Source organism: Mastigoproctus giganteus, chromosome 8, assembly GCF_048544385.1.
Source record: "Mastigoproctus giganteus isolate SK-2022 chromosome 8, ASM4854438v1, whole genome shotgun sequence".
NCBI classification, from domain to species: Eukaryota; Metazoa; Arthropoda; class Arachnida; order Uropygi; family Thelyphonidae; genus Mastigoproctus; species Mastigoproctus giganteus.
In genome coordinates this window covers 104,663,844-104,681,213 of record NC_143582.1, presented here as the reverse complement: position 1 = coordinate 104,681,213, position 17,370 = coordinate 104,663,844, and the positions used below count along the sequence as shown (strand labels likewise).

The 17,370-nt window shown below is 38.3% G+C and overlaps 1 protein-coding gene across 1 annotated transcript in view; it reads right to left on the bottom strand.

Annotated features, from left to right (window-relative positions):
- LOC150081748 (glutamate dehydrogenase, mitochondrial-like) overlaps positions 1 to 17,370 on the bottom strand; it is a 535,860-nt gene that overhangs the window by 44,505 nt on the left and 473,985 nt on the right. The window contains exon 10 of the mRNA XM_090378851.1: positions 6,127 to 6,189. Coding sequence (XP_090234977.1) covers positions 6,127 to 6,189 — 63 coding nt within the window. The remainder of the gene's footprint in view (positions 1 to 6,126; positions 6,190 to 17,370) is intronic.

Sequence of the window (17,370 nt, the reverse complement as noted above, 5' to 3'; positions counted from 1 at the left end):
ACCTGTCCAGCTCAGCCTTAAATTTATTTAGGCTATCAACTTCCACAATAAAGGATGGAAATCTGTTACACTAACCAACTACCCGCTGGCTAAAGGCAAACTTCCGCATATCTATCTTACATCTGTCTTTCCTCAATTTGAATTTATGCTGCCTCAGGTGATTATTCTGAGCAAGAGGAAGAATCTCATCAGCACTGAGCATGCTCAAACGATTCAAGGCTTTATACACCTCAATCAGATTACCTCGCAGGTGCCTAGTCTCCACACACTGTAATTTGCAAAACTTAAGCCTTTCTTCATAAGAGCAACTCTTTGTTCCATTCACCAATCTTGTTGCCCTTCTCTGCACTCGTTCCAACAGCTCGACATCCATCTTAAAATGAGACCTCCAGAACTGTATACAGTACTCAAGGTGTGTCCTGACCATTGCCTTATACAAGGGGATAATCAACTCCTTATCTTTGCTAGAAAAATTCCTGTATATCATTGACAAGACACCATGAGCTACTCTTGCAGACCATCTGCACTGCTCAGAAAACTTCATATCTGCCTGCACAATTATCCCCAGGTCCTTGTCGTTCTTACTACTGTCAGTGTAGTGCCAGAGAGTTGATACGTTACTCTGGGGTTACTGCCTCCCATATGTAGTACTTTACATTTGTCAATGTTAAACTTCATTTGCCACCTATCAGCCCATCTGCTCAACTTTTCTAGATCCAGCAGCATACCGTCATTAATGTCATTAACAACTCTGTTAATGGCTCCGGGGAAATGCGGTGGTCATTCCCTGACCTTCCCGCATCCTCCGTATTTGGTGGTGACTGGCTCGAACCCCGGTCTAATCAAGAAGCGTGTGCTACGCACTGCTGCTCCTTCCCACCTGGCTACCGAGGTGCCCAGGAGATGTGCAAATGTATCCCCAATTCATAAAGGGGGATCGAAGGCTGACACGAGTAATTACAGACCAGTTAGTTTAACTTCTGTTCCGGGTAAAATAATGGAGTCACTGGTTAATGATGCATTGCAGGATCATCTAGACAAGACTGCAGCAATAATTCAGACACAGCATGGGAAAGTCTTGTCTGACAAATCTGATTGATTATTATGATGTGGTTACAAAAGAACTGGATGCAAAAAATAATTTTAATATCATATATCTCCGTAGCCAAGTGGTTCAAGCCCCTGACTGCTGAATACAGTCGATCTGCCAACCCGCACTGGACCAGCGTGGCAGATTATGGTCCATTTCCCTCAGCATGAATTGTTGAGGAGGCTTCCATCCTGCAGTGGGTTGATAATGGCTGCAGTTAATACTTGTACTTTTTATTTGGATTTCAAGAAAGCTTTTGACACTGTTGCGCATGGAAGACTATTGTAAAAATTGGAGCAGAATGGTATTCAGGGTAAGTGGCTACAATGGATAAATGAATGGTTAAGTGGGAGAAGACAGCCGGTGGTAATCAATGGGTGCTGCTCTTCGTGGACTAATGTTATCAGTGGAGTCCCACAGGGTTCGGTGTTGGATCCACTGTTGTTTTGTTTATTTATCAATGATATTGAAGAAGGTATATCAGGCTTAGTGTCGAAGTTTGCAGATGATACAAAGGTTGGCAGGGTTGTTAATCACAGTAATGGCAGTGTGCTACTGCAGCAGGATCTAGATAATTTGGGCAGATGGGCTAAGAAGTGGCAACTGAAGTTTAACCTTGACAAATGCAAAGTACTGCATATGGGTAGAAGTACACCTAGAGAAATGTACCAACTGTGTGGTACTACTCTTAAGGTGGTAGAAAATGAAAAAGACCTGGGAGTAATTGTGCAGTCAGATATGACGTTTTCTGAGCAATGCAGACAGGCTGCCAGGGCAGGTAATGGGGTTTTGTCAATGATATATAGGAATTTTGCTAGCAGGGAAAAGGAGGTGATTGTCCCTCTGTATAAGGCAATGGTTAGGCCACGCCTTGAGTACTGCATACAGGTCTGGAGGCCTCATTTTAGGAAGGATGTCGATTTGCTTTAAAGTGTACAGAGAAGGGCAACAAGATTGGTGAGGGGAATGAAGAGATCCTCTTATGAAGAGAGGTTTAAGTTCTGCAAATTGCAGTGGCTGGAGACTAGGCACCTGTGTGGTGATCTGATTGAGGTGTATAAGGCCTTGAATGGGTTGAGCACGCTGAATTCTGATGGGATCCTTCCACTTGTTCAGATTACGAACCTAAGGGGGTATAAATTCAAATTAAGAAAGGATAGATGTAGAATAGCTGTGCAGAAATTTGCCTTTAGCCAGCGGGTGGTTAATTGCTGGAACAAACTTCCATCTGTCATTGTGGAAGTTGATAGGTTGAATAAATTTAGGAGGAACTAGGCAGGCATTTGGAGGGTATGGTGTGATTTTTTTTTTTTTTTGGCCGATGCTGCATAAGCTCATACACTTGCTTTCTTGCATCAGATGCCACTACTACTACTACCAACCCACAAATTCCAGTCAATATCTGGGAAATTAAAATCCCTCATTATAAGACTCTGATTTACTGGCCCACTCTATTTCCCTGTACAGTCCTAATGACTAATCAGAGTCATTAGGACTATAACACACTCCTACTCTCAAATTTGATTTCCCAATGCTTATGTCTCACCAAACTGACTCGACATTGCACTGCCCAGTGATGCCGACCGGCTGCACTTCCTTGAATTTTGTGTGTTTCTTAACTAATAGCATAACCCTTCCTCCCTTCCTATCCTGTCCTGTCCTGTCTATCCTTCCTGTACACATTGTATTCCCCAAATTCCAGTTCTGCATTCCTTATATCTGTGTGACACCACATCTCTGATATCACAACATCTGCCTTTGAGCAATACCTCAGATTCATCAAATATGTTTAACTAAGAGCATAACCCTTCCTGTGCTGATATACTGCCCATATAGAAATTCTGCATCCCAAGGGTGACACCATGTCTCTAATATCCCTACTATGTTTACATTTGATTACTTATCAGTATTTCAGATTTATCAAATTTATTTACTATGCTCCCAAAAATAGTATACATGCCAGTTCTTAGAACACCTGTTCTTACTATTTTTTACCCCAAAAACAGCCCATGTATTTATTTGTTCCAATGTCCACAGCAGGGCTCGAAACTCCAATACCTTGCTTCATGTTCCAAAGGAAGCAATGCAAGAATCTTCTCCGCCTGCATTTCTAGTTCACCCCCAAGTTATCGGTTTTCTAACCCACCTTATCTGATTCTTCCTGCATTAAGGTGGCAGTGATCACAGGGTACTATTGTGGAATTTAATTAAAGACAACTACTATAAAGAGTAAAGGGAAAGGCTTCTGCTTTCATAAGGACACTTGTCACAGTTTTTAGTTCTATGCAGTGGGATGAACTGATGATGTTATCGAAGTAAATTCTAAATGGTAAGTACTCTGGGAAGTAATCGTGGAAGCTACTAGGCTTTTCATACCAATGAAGAAATACTGATCCAAGGTTAGACTTAAATGGATATCAGATGAACTACTGAGACATGTGGTAGAGAAGAAAAGTGCATGGGATGTATATTATATAAAAATTAGTCTGTCACAAAGGAACTCAGACAAAGTAAGGCAGATTATAAGTCTGGTAAAGAAAACAAACAAACAAAAAAAAAAAAAAAAAATTGCAAAGACTTCTCTGCTTTTATTAACAGTAGAAAGAAGGGGTTGAATCACATTATGCCACTTGGTATCAATGGGTTAATTGTTGGTAACCCTGCTCAGGTTCCTGACAAATTGATAGGTGTCTTTGCACCTACATTCACACATGAGGAATTCACACATTAGGGTGTAGAGAGAAGGGCAACCAGATTGTTAAAGGGAACAAAAGAGTGCTCTTACCTAGAAAGGCTTCAGTTCTGCAAATTGCAGCTTCTGGAGATTAGGCACCTGTGAGGAAATCTGATTGAGGTATTACACCTTGAATGGATTGAGTAAGCTAAATGTTAATGACAGGTGTTAAAAAACACACAAGGGAACATTAATGCAAGTTAAGGAAGGATGGTTATAGGATCAATGTAGTAGTAGTAGTAGTGGCATGTGATGGAAAAAAGCTTATGCAGCATCATCCAAAAAAAAAATAAAAAAAATAAAAAATTCACACAACCACACCCTCTAAATGTTTGTCCAGTTCCTCCTTAAATTTATTTAACCTATCAACTTCCACAACGACAGATGGAAGTTTGTTCCAGCAATTAACCACCCGCTGGCTAAAGGAAAATTTCCACACATCTATTCTACATTTGTATTTCCTTAATTTAAATTTATGCCTCCCCCCCAGGTTCGTAATCTGAACAAGTGGAAGAAACTCATCAGAATTCAGCGTGCTCAACCCATTGAAGGCCTTATACACCTGAATCAGATCACTGTGCAGGTGCCTAGTCTCTAGCCACTGGAATTTGCAGAACTTGCGTCTCTCTTGGTAAGAGGATCCCTTCATTCCCCTCACCAATCTTTTTGCTCTTGACGCTGAAGCAAATCTACATCCTTCCTAAAATGAGGCTTCCAGACCTGTACGCAGTACTCAAGGTATGGCCTGACCATTGCCTTATACAGAGGGACAATCACCTCCTTTTCCCTGCCAGCAAAATTCCTATATATTATTGACAAAACCCCATGACCTGCCCTAGCAGCCTGTCTGCATTGCTCAGAAAACTTCATATCTGACTGCACAATTACTCCCAGGTCTTTTTCATTCTCTACCACCTTAAGTGTAGTACCACACAGTTGGTATGTTTACTTCTACGTTTACCTCTGGGGTTACTTCTACCCATATGCAGTACTTTGCATTTGTCAAGGTTAAACTTCAGTTGTTTGGAAGTTTGCCTTCAGCCTGTGGTAAATGAGTTCTGGAACAGGCTTCCATTTGTTGTTGTGGAAGTGGATGGTTTAAATAAATTCAAGGAAAAAACTTAGACAAATTCTTGGAGGGAGGGTATGGATGGGTGAATGAGTATTTTTTTAATATAAGCTTCCTTTCTTGAATCATTTGCTACTACTGCTCCTGTTGAGATAATTATTCCTTACTAAACTAATGGAATAATTACTCATTTGTCCCTGCTAACAAAATTCTTGTACATCATATATAAAATATCATGTGCTCTCCTTGAAGCTTGTCTGCACGACTGCAAGAACTTGTCAGATGGCATTAAGTTACTTCCTTCAAACTACCGTATTGCATCCAATGTAATAAGGTAGGTTGAAGATAATATTATTCAAATGTATTAAGAATCTTATGTTTCTGAATATTGTGCTTTAATTATTTTATCAACCAACTGAATAATTTATCTGGACACCGTTGATGCAGAATACTAATATTTAACATTAGTTTTTCTAACATAATAAACATGATTTTTTTTTTGTTCTATTTGTAATTAATGTCATTAACAAATATCGAAAATAACATGGAACCCACCCATTTGAGATCCAGGTAAACTCAAAGAAGTAACCATTTATGACTATCTTTTGTTTTCTGTCATTTAACCAGCCTTTTATCCACATATATTAAAGTTGTTGCAAAATATCTGGTTGCAAAGAATAATTTTGACATTGTATATTTAAGGTTTTGATATGCCATATTATAAAAATCTTACTACAGTTTAAATATAGAATGTCCAAGTGATTTTGCAACAACTTCATAAATAGCTTATCGGATTAAGCATGATTTCCCTTTAACAAACCCATGCCATGTTTCATGCTCTTTCTCATATCATTATACTGCAGCCCAGATGATCCTGGAATGCAACCTTAATCAAGATTTCCATAATTTTCTGATACATTAAATACATGTAATTACCTATTGGAATTGCCTTTTAAATTCGAAATAAATATGCATATCTCCAAATCTGCTGAGATTTCTTCTGAGTATAGAGATGTCATTATTACAATAAACAGAAATTTGGAGATCAGTTCAGCTGTTTCCTTTACTGGCAGCACTACCCTTTAAAAATTGCCAACCTTCACTTTTAGTAATACCTTACACTGAGGACTTTTAACTTTGTTAATTTGATACAATTAATTAATATAATTATAATAAATTTATAATGACAATCATCACACACAAATCATATAAAAACACTCAAAAATCACTTACACGTGCAGATCTTTCCATAGTGTAATCTAGTCCTGAGTGAACAATATCCTTTTCTGAGGCACCCTGAGGGGAAATGAAATTATTCTGAAGAAAACTGTATTGTAATCCAAAAATAATTGATAGAATTACTAAAAAATAAACGCTTGATGGACATTTTAGGGCTGCTGTGTTAAAATGCATAAGCATTTTAAGATGGAACACCACTTATATTAATGCCAGCAAGTAAACGAAAAAAAGGTTAAGCATTATGAAATTTTAAAATGAAGCAGGTTGTGGTAGTCTTACCTTATATAACAATTGAGTATAAAAAATAATAAGAGAGTAACCTTAATGATGATTGATATTAAAATTTTAAAATAAACTGTTTGGAATTTACAAATAGAAGTAAACTCCAATGGCAGATGAAATTAAAATTAGGATTTAAGATGAAAACAGAACTCCAACATTAAATAAACATTGACATTGGAAACCAATTAATTGTAAACATAATCAGATTCATTTGTGGATCTAACAAAAGCCAAGTTAATTGAAAAAAATATTTGAAAAATTCATAATACAGGGTGATTCTAAATTATTATCAGGATTTCTGTGGCCTATAATTTTCAAACCGGAAACAACAAAATAAAACTGCTTACAGAATATGAAAGTGTAACTCAAAAAGTTTTATTACCTATAGAATCAATACTGTAGAATGCTAAACAACTTCAACATGCGTGCCTTTCGTGGCTCGTAAGATATCCAAGTGATATTCAATTTCCCTCCAAGCATTTGCAGTGTAACTGTTTCGATAGCAGCAACAATTCTGAGTTTCAGTTCATCGAGGGAGGTAACAGGGGTCTTGTACACAATGTCTTTCACATATCCTCACAGGAAGAAATCAAGCGGCGTAAGACTGAGTGAGTGCAGCAGAGGCCATGGAATCAGTCCACCACGCCCAACACAGTGCCCAGGAAAACGCATGTCAAGAAATTTTCAGACAATAAGAGCCCAACGTGGCAGTGTACCATCTTGCTGGAACACCATATTTGGCTCATGATTTTCCAATTAAGGTAACAGATACAGCTGTAGCATGTCCAGATAGGTTGCCGCTGTACTGTTTTTTCCGCAAAGAAAAAGGGCACCAAAACTTCTAAACATGACAAAGCACACCAGACATTGACCTTTGGACTATCTCTTTCGAATTCTCGAATGGCGTGAGGGTTTTCTGATCCCCATATTCTGCGGTTATGACGATTTACCCTCCCTGATATGTAAAACGTTGCTTCACCACTAAATCTCCATCAATATCTCTCCCAGACATCAATGTGGAGAGTACAGCAATGCCAAATAAAACTTTTTGAGTAGCAGTTTTATTTTGTTGTTTCCAGTTTGAAAATTATAGGCCACAAAAACTCCGAAAATAATTTAGAATTACCCTGTATAACCTGTTAATACGTTTGCTGTCACCTGAATTTGAGAGAACTTGTTCAATATGACAATTTTTAAATGTCAAAAAAATATAAAAAAATCAACATTCCAACACCTGGAAAATTTGTAAATAATGGTTAAAAATGAAAAGTTTGGATTTTGTTGCTAAATGCAATCAATTTTGTGCTGAGCTGAATAGGCATAAAATATTTATTCATATACATAAACTAAAAAAAAAAAAAAAAACACAAACAAAGAATAATTAAAACTGTGCATGAATTCTATAACAAAAGACTAGCATTCAATATGCCAATAATGAGCAGTTGTTAATTTCACGTGCCTTTATATGTATGGCACTCATTAGCTGACCGCATAAGAATGACTGATCATATGCATTACGGCAAAGTGCTTGGGTGCCTTTTGAACTCAGATATGCATTGCGGCAGGAACATCGTTTATAGTGCTGTTTTATGTTTATATGTGTAAAGGCAGCAAACATGTTAATGATGTGCAACACAGGAAAAAATACTGAAGAATTTAAAAAAATAAAAACATTAAATAAAGGTGAACTATGGGAAAACTACCAAAGTAAGTAAAATATAAAAACTATGCCTATATTTACATACGCAAAAGCCATTTAGGGGTTTTGAATCATCTATTGATAATCCTTCCACATTGCAAATAATTATTTACAGGTTTATTTTAATTTAATTTTTATTAGTATTAGTAGGGGCAAATGATGCATGAAAGCAAGCTTATACAGTACCAACAAAAAAGGAAAAAAAAAAAAAAAAAAAAAACCACCTTAATTTCACCAATCCATTCCCTCTAATAATTTGTCTAGTTCTGTCTTGAATTTATTCATGCTATCAACTTCCAACACAAGGAAACCACAACTTCCACCACAAGAACTTATTCCAACAATCATTTAGCTCCCTGTTAGAGTTTGATAAACTTCTGGCATTCATTTGCCAAAGAATTCCTCATTTGTGAATGTAGATGCAAAATACTACATAAGTATTTTGCATCTACATGAGAAGTTTGTCAGCAACCTCAGCAGGATCATCAACAGTTGAACCAAGTGGGCTAATGGGATTTATGCAGTCTATTCTAGTTTACATAGGTAAAGGAGTCTTTGCTGTTTTTTCCTGCATTCTCTGCCAAAGATTTGTCATAATCTGCCTTGGCTTGCCTAACCTTCTTTGTGACTTGATTACAGACATGCATTATATGCATCTAATGCATTTTTATTCTCTGCCATGAGTTTGATTCAACATTACACTGCTCATCCATGTCAACTGTACTGTATTGGGGTGGTTTAATTTTATTAACATATTCTGTACATCACTGATTAATGGTATGTACTGAACCAACTATAAACTACGGCAACAGCACACAATGTCACTGGATGTGGAGCAAGATATTTTAGACTGGTGGCAGAAAGCAGTTTTACTATTACAATGGTAATATTAGAGGAGCAGTGCATCATTCACTGGTTAAGAGGTTCTTCCCAAAACAAGAAAATTATCATTGTTATGCATTCTTATATGTTTTCGAAAATACAGTTGCTATTATTATTTTTATAATATCAAAGACAATCAACAGCAACTTATTGTCCCTTGATATTGCATCAGTAATAATAGTTCATGAGGCTTGTCACAGACATCCAGATATAACAATCTAGAGAAGTGGTGGCTAACCCATGGCATGCGTACAAATTTTTTTGGCACACGGAATTCAGAGCATCCCAAAAAAAATTTCAAACTTCATGCAGTGATTTGTTTGAAGTTGAAGTCGTGAGGCATACTGACGACAACAACTGCTATTTCTCAGCCCATCAATTCAATTTTCCTAGATCTTGCTACTGCAAGATCTAGGAAATCCCTGATGACTGTCATTGACCACCCTGCCAACCTTTGCATCCTCTGCAAACTTAGACATTAAGCCCGATCTCCCTTAATCAATATCATTGATAAATAAAAAAAATAATAAATAAATAAATAAATAAAAAAAACAATGAATCCAGCCCTAAACCCTGGGAAACTCCATTAGTCCAAAAAAGGCAGTGCCCATTGATAACCACTCTCATCCTTCTTTCACTTAACCATCCCATTATCCATAGCAGTAACTTGACCTTAGTGCCACATTGCTCCCTCGTGTCACTAAAGATAAACCAACACACCCTAATGGCATTCTCACTAGACTAACATTTATGTGGTTAATCCATATCTAATTTTAAACTAAATGTAGTGTTAATATAGTTGTGGAAGGACATTATGTGGTTGTTTTCCATTAAGATTATTACTATATTTAATATCTCATTATAATAATACTATATATAATACTATTCATTATAAAAAACTTCTTGCAAAACCAACAAAAAAAAAGCTAAATTCTGGAGCAGGTATCTGGAACCATGGAACAGAAAACAGACAAAAATTCTTTGAGGCTCTCAACAACCATAAAAAAAATCAAATTCAAAATTGAAATAGAAAACAACAGCCACCTTCCTTTACTAGACATCTTGTTTACAAGAAAACCCCCAGAGCTACATACAGAAGTTTAAAGGAAACCCACTGATACTGGAATCATATTAAACTACAAATATTGCCATCCTTTCTCAACAAAAATTGGTATTCTCACGTCCTTCATCCTAAGAGCTTACAGAATTTGTAAAAAAGATAATCTACAACAGTAACTATGAACAACAAGGTTTTCCATGAAGGCAGGCAAACCTTCCTGTACATGCTATCAACAAAGCAATAGCAGAAACCCCAAGACTATCACACAACCCCAACCAAGCAAGAACAGAAGAACCTCCATATGCACACCTTACATACCATCAGTCAGCACTAAAATAGCAAAAGAAACCAGGAAATTTGGAATTTTAACCTGTATCAAGAGTCCAGCCTCCATCAAGCAACTCTTAGATGACTTTCATCAACCGGTGAAATACCACCACTTTGCTTATTGGAAGCGGCGGCTTGAAGTGGTGAAACCCATGTTTAGTCTCTAGAGCAAAGTTTCCAGCATCCCCCTTCCCCCCATACTTCCCTTCAACCCATGCACGGTACTAAGTAGTATAGGTTTTGATACCTTTCGTGTTTGGAGTTTTCATAAAAAAAAAAAAAAAAAAAAAACAACCAATAATCCCCACAATCCTACAGGTCCTATGTATAAAATAGACTATTAATGAAGGGGTACATATATATATAAGAGAATCATATAGATGCCTAAACTGCAGAATCAAAGAATAAAAACAGGGTGTACAATATGGAAACAGTTCTAGAGTTTGAAACAAGCATTCCAATGTGGTGATACTTGGGATTTCAACAATACAAGAACTCCCCGACTTACGTAAGGGCTGTGTTCCACGGAATGCTACGTAAGTCGGAATTTCCCCTATGCTTGTGCAGCATTTGCTGCCCTCGCATGGGGGAAACTGTGCTCGCTGAATTGATTGAAACAAAAAAGAAATGTTTGAAGAACATGTAAATAGAATTATTTATTGTATTTATTCAATTTTTTATTTCATGCATAGGAAAAATTACAAAAGTGAGCAATTTAAAAAAAAATTTCAAAATTATATATATATTAAAAAAAAAAAAAAAAAAAAAAGATGAGACAGGCATAATGTCAGTAAGTTTTATCTCTCGAGCATCGTTGCCAGAATCAAGGTCTTCAGCGGATAAGTACGCCGAGGCAGAGGTTGAGGGCTGTGGAGATTTAGAAGGGGTCGGCTGCTCAATGTTACGAAAGAACATATTAATGGATGACTGGACAATGGCTTTTTTTCCTTTTCACTGTAGATTTCTTTGTAGCAATGTCCAAATCCAAATATATGATATCAAAGTTATTCGCTGGATGCAGCGAATAACTTTGATATCGTATATTTGGAACTTAGAAAGGCTTTTGATACTGTTGCACGTGGAAGACTGCTGCACAAATTGGAGCAATGTGGCACTGGAGGCAAATTGCTACTATCGATAAAGGGATGGTTGAGTGAGAGAAGACAGAGTGGTAATCAATGGACACTGCTCTACATGGACTAATGTTATTAGTGGAGACCCTCAGGGTTCAGTGTTGGGTCCATAGTTGTTTTCTGTATTTATAAATAATATTGATGATGGTATATCAGGCTTAATGTCCAAGTTTACAGACGATACGAAGGTTGGCAGAGTTGTTAATGACACTAATGACAGTATGCTACTGCAACAGGATCTAGAAAAGTTGAGCAGATGGGCTGAGAGGTAGAAAATGACGTTTAACATTGACAAATGTAAAGTACTACATATGGGAAACAGCAATCCCAGGGAAAAGTATCAACTCTGTGGTACTACACTGAGAGTGGTAGAGAATGAAAAGGACCTGGGGTAATTGTGCAGGCAGATATGAAGTTTTCTAAACAGTGCAGACGGTTTCAAAGAGTAGCTCATTGTGTCTTGTCAATGATATACAGGAATTTTTCTAGAAGAGATAAGGAGCTGATTATCCCCTTGTATAAGGTGCTGGTCAGGCCACACCTTGGGTACTGTATACAGTTCTGGAGGCCTCATTTTAAGGATTTAGAGCTGTTGGAACGAGTACAGAGAGGGGCAACAAGATTAATGAATGGAACAAGGGTTGCTCTTACGAAGAAAGGCAGTTACAGTTTTGCTTAAAAGTTACAGTTTACTTAAGTTTTGCAGATTACAGTGTTTGGAGACTAGGCACCTGCAAGGTGATCTGATTGAGGTGTATAAAGTCTTGAATGGTTTGAGCATGCTCAATGCTGATGGAATTCTTCCTCTTGCTCCGAATAATCACCTGAGAGGGCATAAATTCAAATTGAGGAAAGACAGTTGTAGGATAGATGTGCGGAAGTTTGCCTTTAGCCAGTGGGTAGTTGATTAGTGGAACAGACTTCCATCTTTTGTTGTGGAAGTTGATAGTCTAAATAAATTTAAAGCTGAGCTGGACAGGTATTTGGAACGAATTGAGGGGTGAAGTCGGAGTTTTTTTTTTTTTTTTTGGCTGATGCTGCATAAGCTTGCTTTCTTGCATCATCTGCCTCTACTAAAGCTAATGCAAACAAGCATATCATTCACCCCTCTGTTAACTTTTAAGAATTGTTCGCTGTCAGGATCCATCTTCTCAAACCTCGTCATTACTGATGCAATTTCACAAAACTGCCATTGCCATCTCTCTGGTGATGAAGCATCTCTGCTCCTCATTTCATCTTGAGCTTCGTCAACATTTTCTTCTTTCACTATTGCTGCTTTCAAGTCAATAAGTTCTTCGTTAGATAATTTCTTCTCTTCTTCCTGTATTAACTACTCCACGTTTTTGGCATCAACCTCCAACTGAAGTAGCTCTACAACCTTTACAATCTTATCTGTAACCTCTTCATATGATTTGTCTTTTTCAAATCCTTCGAAGCCTCTTATGTGCCGTCGGCATATTTTCTTCCATGCACCATTTAAACAAATTTTAGTAATTTTCCCCCAGCCCTTATTACTGTTTAATGGTGTGGTAAAAATTGTAAGATTTCCAAAGGTCTCTTAAAGTAAAATTTTTCTCATTATCTACTGCAGACATGGGCGGCTTTATTAATGTCCTTAAATGCACGAGGATTTCCAGAATGATAAAACACAAGCAGTGGATTTCATCTGTAATCTCCCACTGCATTAGTCCCAAGAAAGAGTGTGGCCCTATTGTTTGAAGCATTGAAACCCTGGCATTGCATTTTCCTCTTTGACAATGTATGCCCGATCCGGTATTTTTTTCCAATACCGAGCAGTCTCTTCAACGTTAAAAATTTGCTGCGTTGAATAGTCGCCTTCAATAATTTTTTCCAACCCAACAAAAAATTTATCTTAATCATTATCATTTGCTTAATCATTTTCATCTTCATTTCTAAATCAATTTTGTTTTGTTTCCTGGCACTACAACCACTTGCACTTTTCGTTGGTCGCATTCTCTTTATCAATGTAATACGTAAATGGGAATGAAGAGAAGTTTCAGAAAATTTGTTTTTTATATGATTGAAGATTGCAGTGAAGGGGAACACATTTCACCATAATAGCGTAAAAACCAATAGAATTAGCATTAGTAGAAGCATATGATGCAAGAAAGCTTATGCAAGCAAGAAAGCAGCATCAGACAAAAAAAAAAAAAGCCCTCCCACTTCACCCCTCCATTCATTCCAAATGCCTGTCCAGCTCAGCCTTAAATTTATTTAGGCTATCAACTTCCACAACAAAAGATGGAAGTCCTTCACCAATCAACTACCCACTGGAAAAAGGCAAATTGCCGCATATCTATTCTACAACTGTCTTTCGTCAATTTGAATCTATGTTCCCTGAGGTTCTTAATCTGAGCAAGAGGAAGAATCCCATCAGTATTCAGCTTGCTTGTTTGTTTGTTTGTTATTTAGGAGCATTAGCAACTAAGGCCATATTGCTCCGGGATATGCGGTGGTCATTCCCTGACCTTTCCGCACCCTCCGTATTTGGTAGTGACCGGTTCGAACCCCGGTCTAATCAAGAAGCGTGTGCTACGCACTGCTGCTCCTTCCCACCTGGCTACGGAGGCGCCTATTCAGCTTGCTCAACCCATTCAAGGCCTTATATACCTCAATCAGGTCACCTCACACGTAGGCGCCTCTGTAGCCAGGTGGGCATGAGCGGCAGTGCATAGCACACGCTTCTTGATTAGACCGGGTTTCGAGCCCATGACCACCAAATACAGTGGATGCGGAAAGGTCAGGGAATGACCACCGCATATCCCTGGAGCAATATGGCCTGCTAATGCTCCTAAAAAAAAAAAAACCCAAACAAACAAACAACCTCACATGTGCCTACTCTCCAGGCACTGCAATTTGCACTTAAGCCTTTCTTGGTAAGAGCACCCCTTTGTACAGCTCACCAATCTTGTTACCCTTCTTTGTACTCGTTCTAGGAACTCTACATCCATCCTAAAATGAGACCTCCAGACCTGTACACAGTACTCAAGGTATGGTCTGACCACTACCTTGTACAATGGGATAATCACCTCCCTCTCACTGCTAGCAAAATTCCTATATATCATTGACAAGACTCCCTGGCACCCCGTTTGCACTTCTCAGCGAACTTCATATCTCACTGTACAATTACCCCGGGTCTTTTTCACTTTCCACTTCGCTGAGTGTAGTACAACACAGTTGTTACATTTCCTTTGGGTTACTCCTACCTATATGTAGTACTTTGCATTTGTGAATGTTAAACTTCAGTTGGAACTTCTCAGTCCATTAGCTTAACTTTTCTAGATCCTGGTGCAGTAGCATAACTATCATTAACAACTCTGCCAACCTTTGTTGTATCATCTGGAAACTTGGACATTAAGCCTGATATACCTTCATCAATATCATTGATGAATACGCAAAACAACAATGGGAACACCCCTAATAACAATAATCCACGAAGAGCAGTATCCATTGATTACCACTGTTTTCTCCTACTCAACCATCCCTTTATACATTGTAGCAACTGCCTTTAAAGCCATACCGCTCGAATTTGTACAGCACTCTTCCATATGCAACAGTATCAAAAGCTTTCCTGAAATCCAAGTTTATGTTATGAAAATTATTTTTAGTATCCAGTTCCTTTGTGACCACATCATAGTATCCAATCAAATTGGTCAAAGAAGACTCCCCCTTAACAAACCCATGCTGTGTCTTAAGTATTACTTCAGTCTTGTCTAGATGATCCTGCAGTGCTTGTTTAACCAGTGACTCCATTATTTTCCCCGGAACATGTTAAGCTAACAGTTCTATAGTTACTTGTGTCACCATTTGAACCCCCCTTTGTGAATTGGTGATACACTTGCACACCTCCAGTCCAAGGAAGCTCTCATAATTATGGCTAAGGGTTTACTTACTTCCTTTGCTGCCTCTTTTAATATAACTGGATAGATCCCGTCCACCCCAGGTGCCTTCTTTATGTTTAACTTCAGCAATTTCTCCTCCACTTTGCTCCCAGTTATTACAAAATCACTTAGCTCCCTGTTAAAGTTTCATAAACTTCTGTCATTCCCCTTCTTGAATAACTCTTCATGTGTGAATGTAGATGCAAAATATTCAACCCATCTATGTTAAGTGGTCCAATCTGATTCATCCCTTTCCTTCTAGAGTCCACATAATTAAAGAACCCTTTGTTGTTTTTCTTTGCATTCATTGCCTAAGATTTCTCGTAATCTGCCTTCGCCTTCCTAACTTCCTTTGTGACTTGATTACATACTAGCTTATATTTGCCATAGGTTTCTGTGTCACCTGATGCATCCCGTGCATTCTTCTTCTCTGCCACGAGCTTCATTAATTCATATGACATTCGGGGCTCACATCTGGTGAGTATGGGCTTGGCACACCCAGGGTCCTGAGCTGGATATCATCATACTTCTTTCTTGGCGATTCCCTTCTACTTTTGAGTCTCTCTCTCTCCCACTCAGGGTAACTCGGGATTTTTTTTTTTTTTTTTTTGGCTGGTGCAGCCTAAGCCTCAGGCTTCCTTGTACCATATAGCTAATAATAATAATAAATCCTGAACAGTATTTCTTAGTTGGAATGACAAGCCTAGTAGCCTACAAGATTAAGTACCTGAAGGCTTCATATTTAGAATTCAACTTTGGTAACATCATCAGTTAATCCATCTCTATAGAATTTAAATACAGTGTAAGACCCCTGTAGTCACCTTTACGAAAGCAAAAGCAGTTCCCTTTACCCTTGATGGTAGTTACATCTAAGTAAATCCAAACATATTCTAAGTAAATCCAAACATTATGTGACAGTGATTGTCATCACTGTCACACTGGTTCCTTTATCTGCAAATTTTTAATGCAAGAATTATCACTGCTGATTATCAGATCGAGCCCTTTGGTTGCCTCTTGAACATGTTGCTGTAATACACTGTCAATCAATAAATCCACAAAAGTCTTAGCATTAGTAGAGGCATATGATGCAAGAAAGCAAGCTTATGCAGCATCAGCCAAAAAAAAAAAAAAAAAACCCACTCCCATTTCACCCCTCCGTTCGTTCAAAATACATGTCCAGTTCAGCATTAAATTTATTCACGCTATCAACTTCCACAACAGGGGATGGAAGTCTGTTCCACTAACCAACTGCCCACTGCTTAAAGTCAAATTTCCACACATCTATCCTACATCTGTCTTTTCTCAATATGAATTTATGCCCTCTCAGGTGATTAATCAGAGCAAAAGGAAGGATCCCATCGGCATTGAGCATGCTCAAACCATTCAAGGCTTTATACACCTCTATCAGATCACCTCGCCGGTGCCTAGTCTCCAGACACTGTAATTTGCAAAACATAAGCCTTCCTTCGTAAGAGCAACCCCTTGTTCCAGTCACTAATCTTGTAGCCCTTCTCTGTACTCGTTCCAGCAGCTCTACATCCTTCTTGAAATTAGGCCTCGAGACCTGTATACAGTACTCGAGGTGTGGCCTGACCATGGCCTTATACAAGGGAATAATCACCTCCTTATCCCTGCTAGAAAAATTCCTGTATATCACTGACAAGACACCATAAGCTACTCTTGCAGCCCATCTGCACTGCTCAGAGAACTTCATATCTGCCTGCACAATTACCCCCAGGTGCTTTTCATTCTCTACCACTCTCAGTGTAGTACCACAGAGTTGATACTTTGCCCTGGGGTTGCTGTTTCCCATATGTAGTACTTTACACTTGTCAATGTTAAACTTCATTTGCCACCTCTCAGCCAATCTGCCCAACTTTTCCAGATCCTGTTGCAGCAGCATAGCATCACTAGTGTCCTTAACAACCCTCCCAACCTTTGTATCGTCTGCAA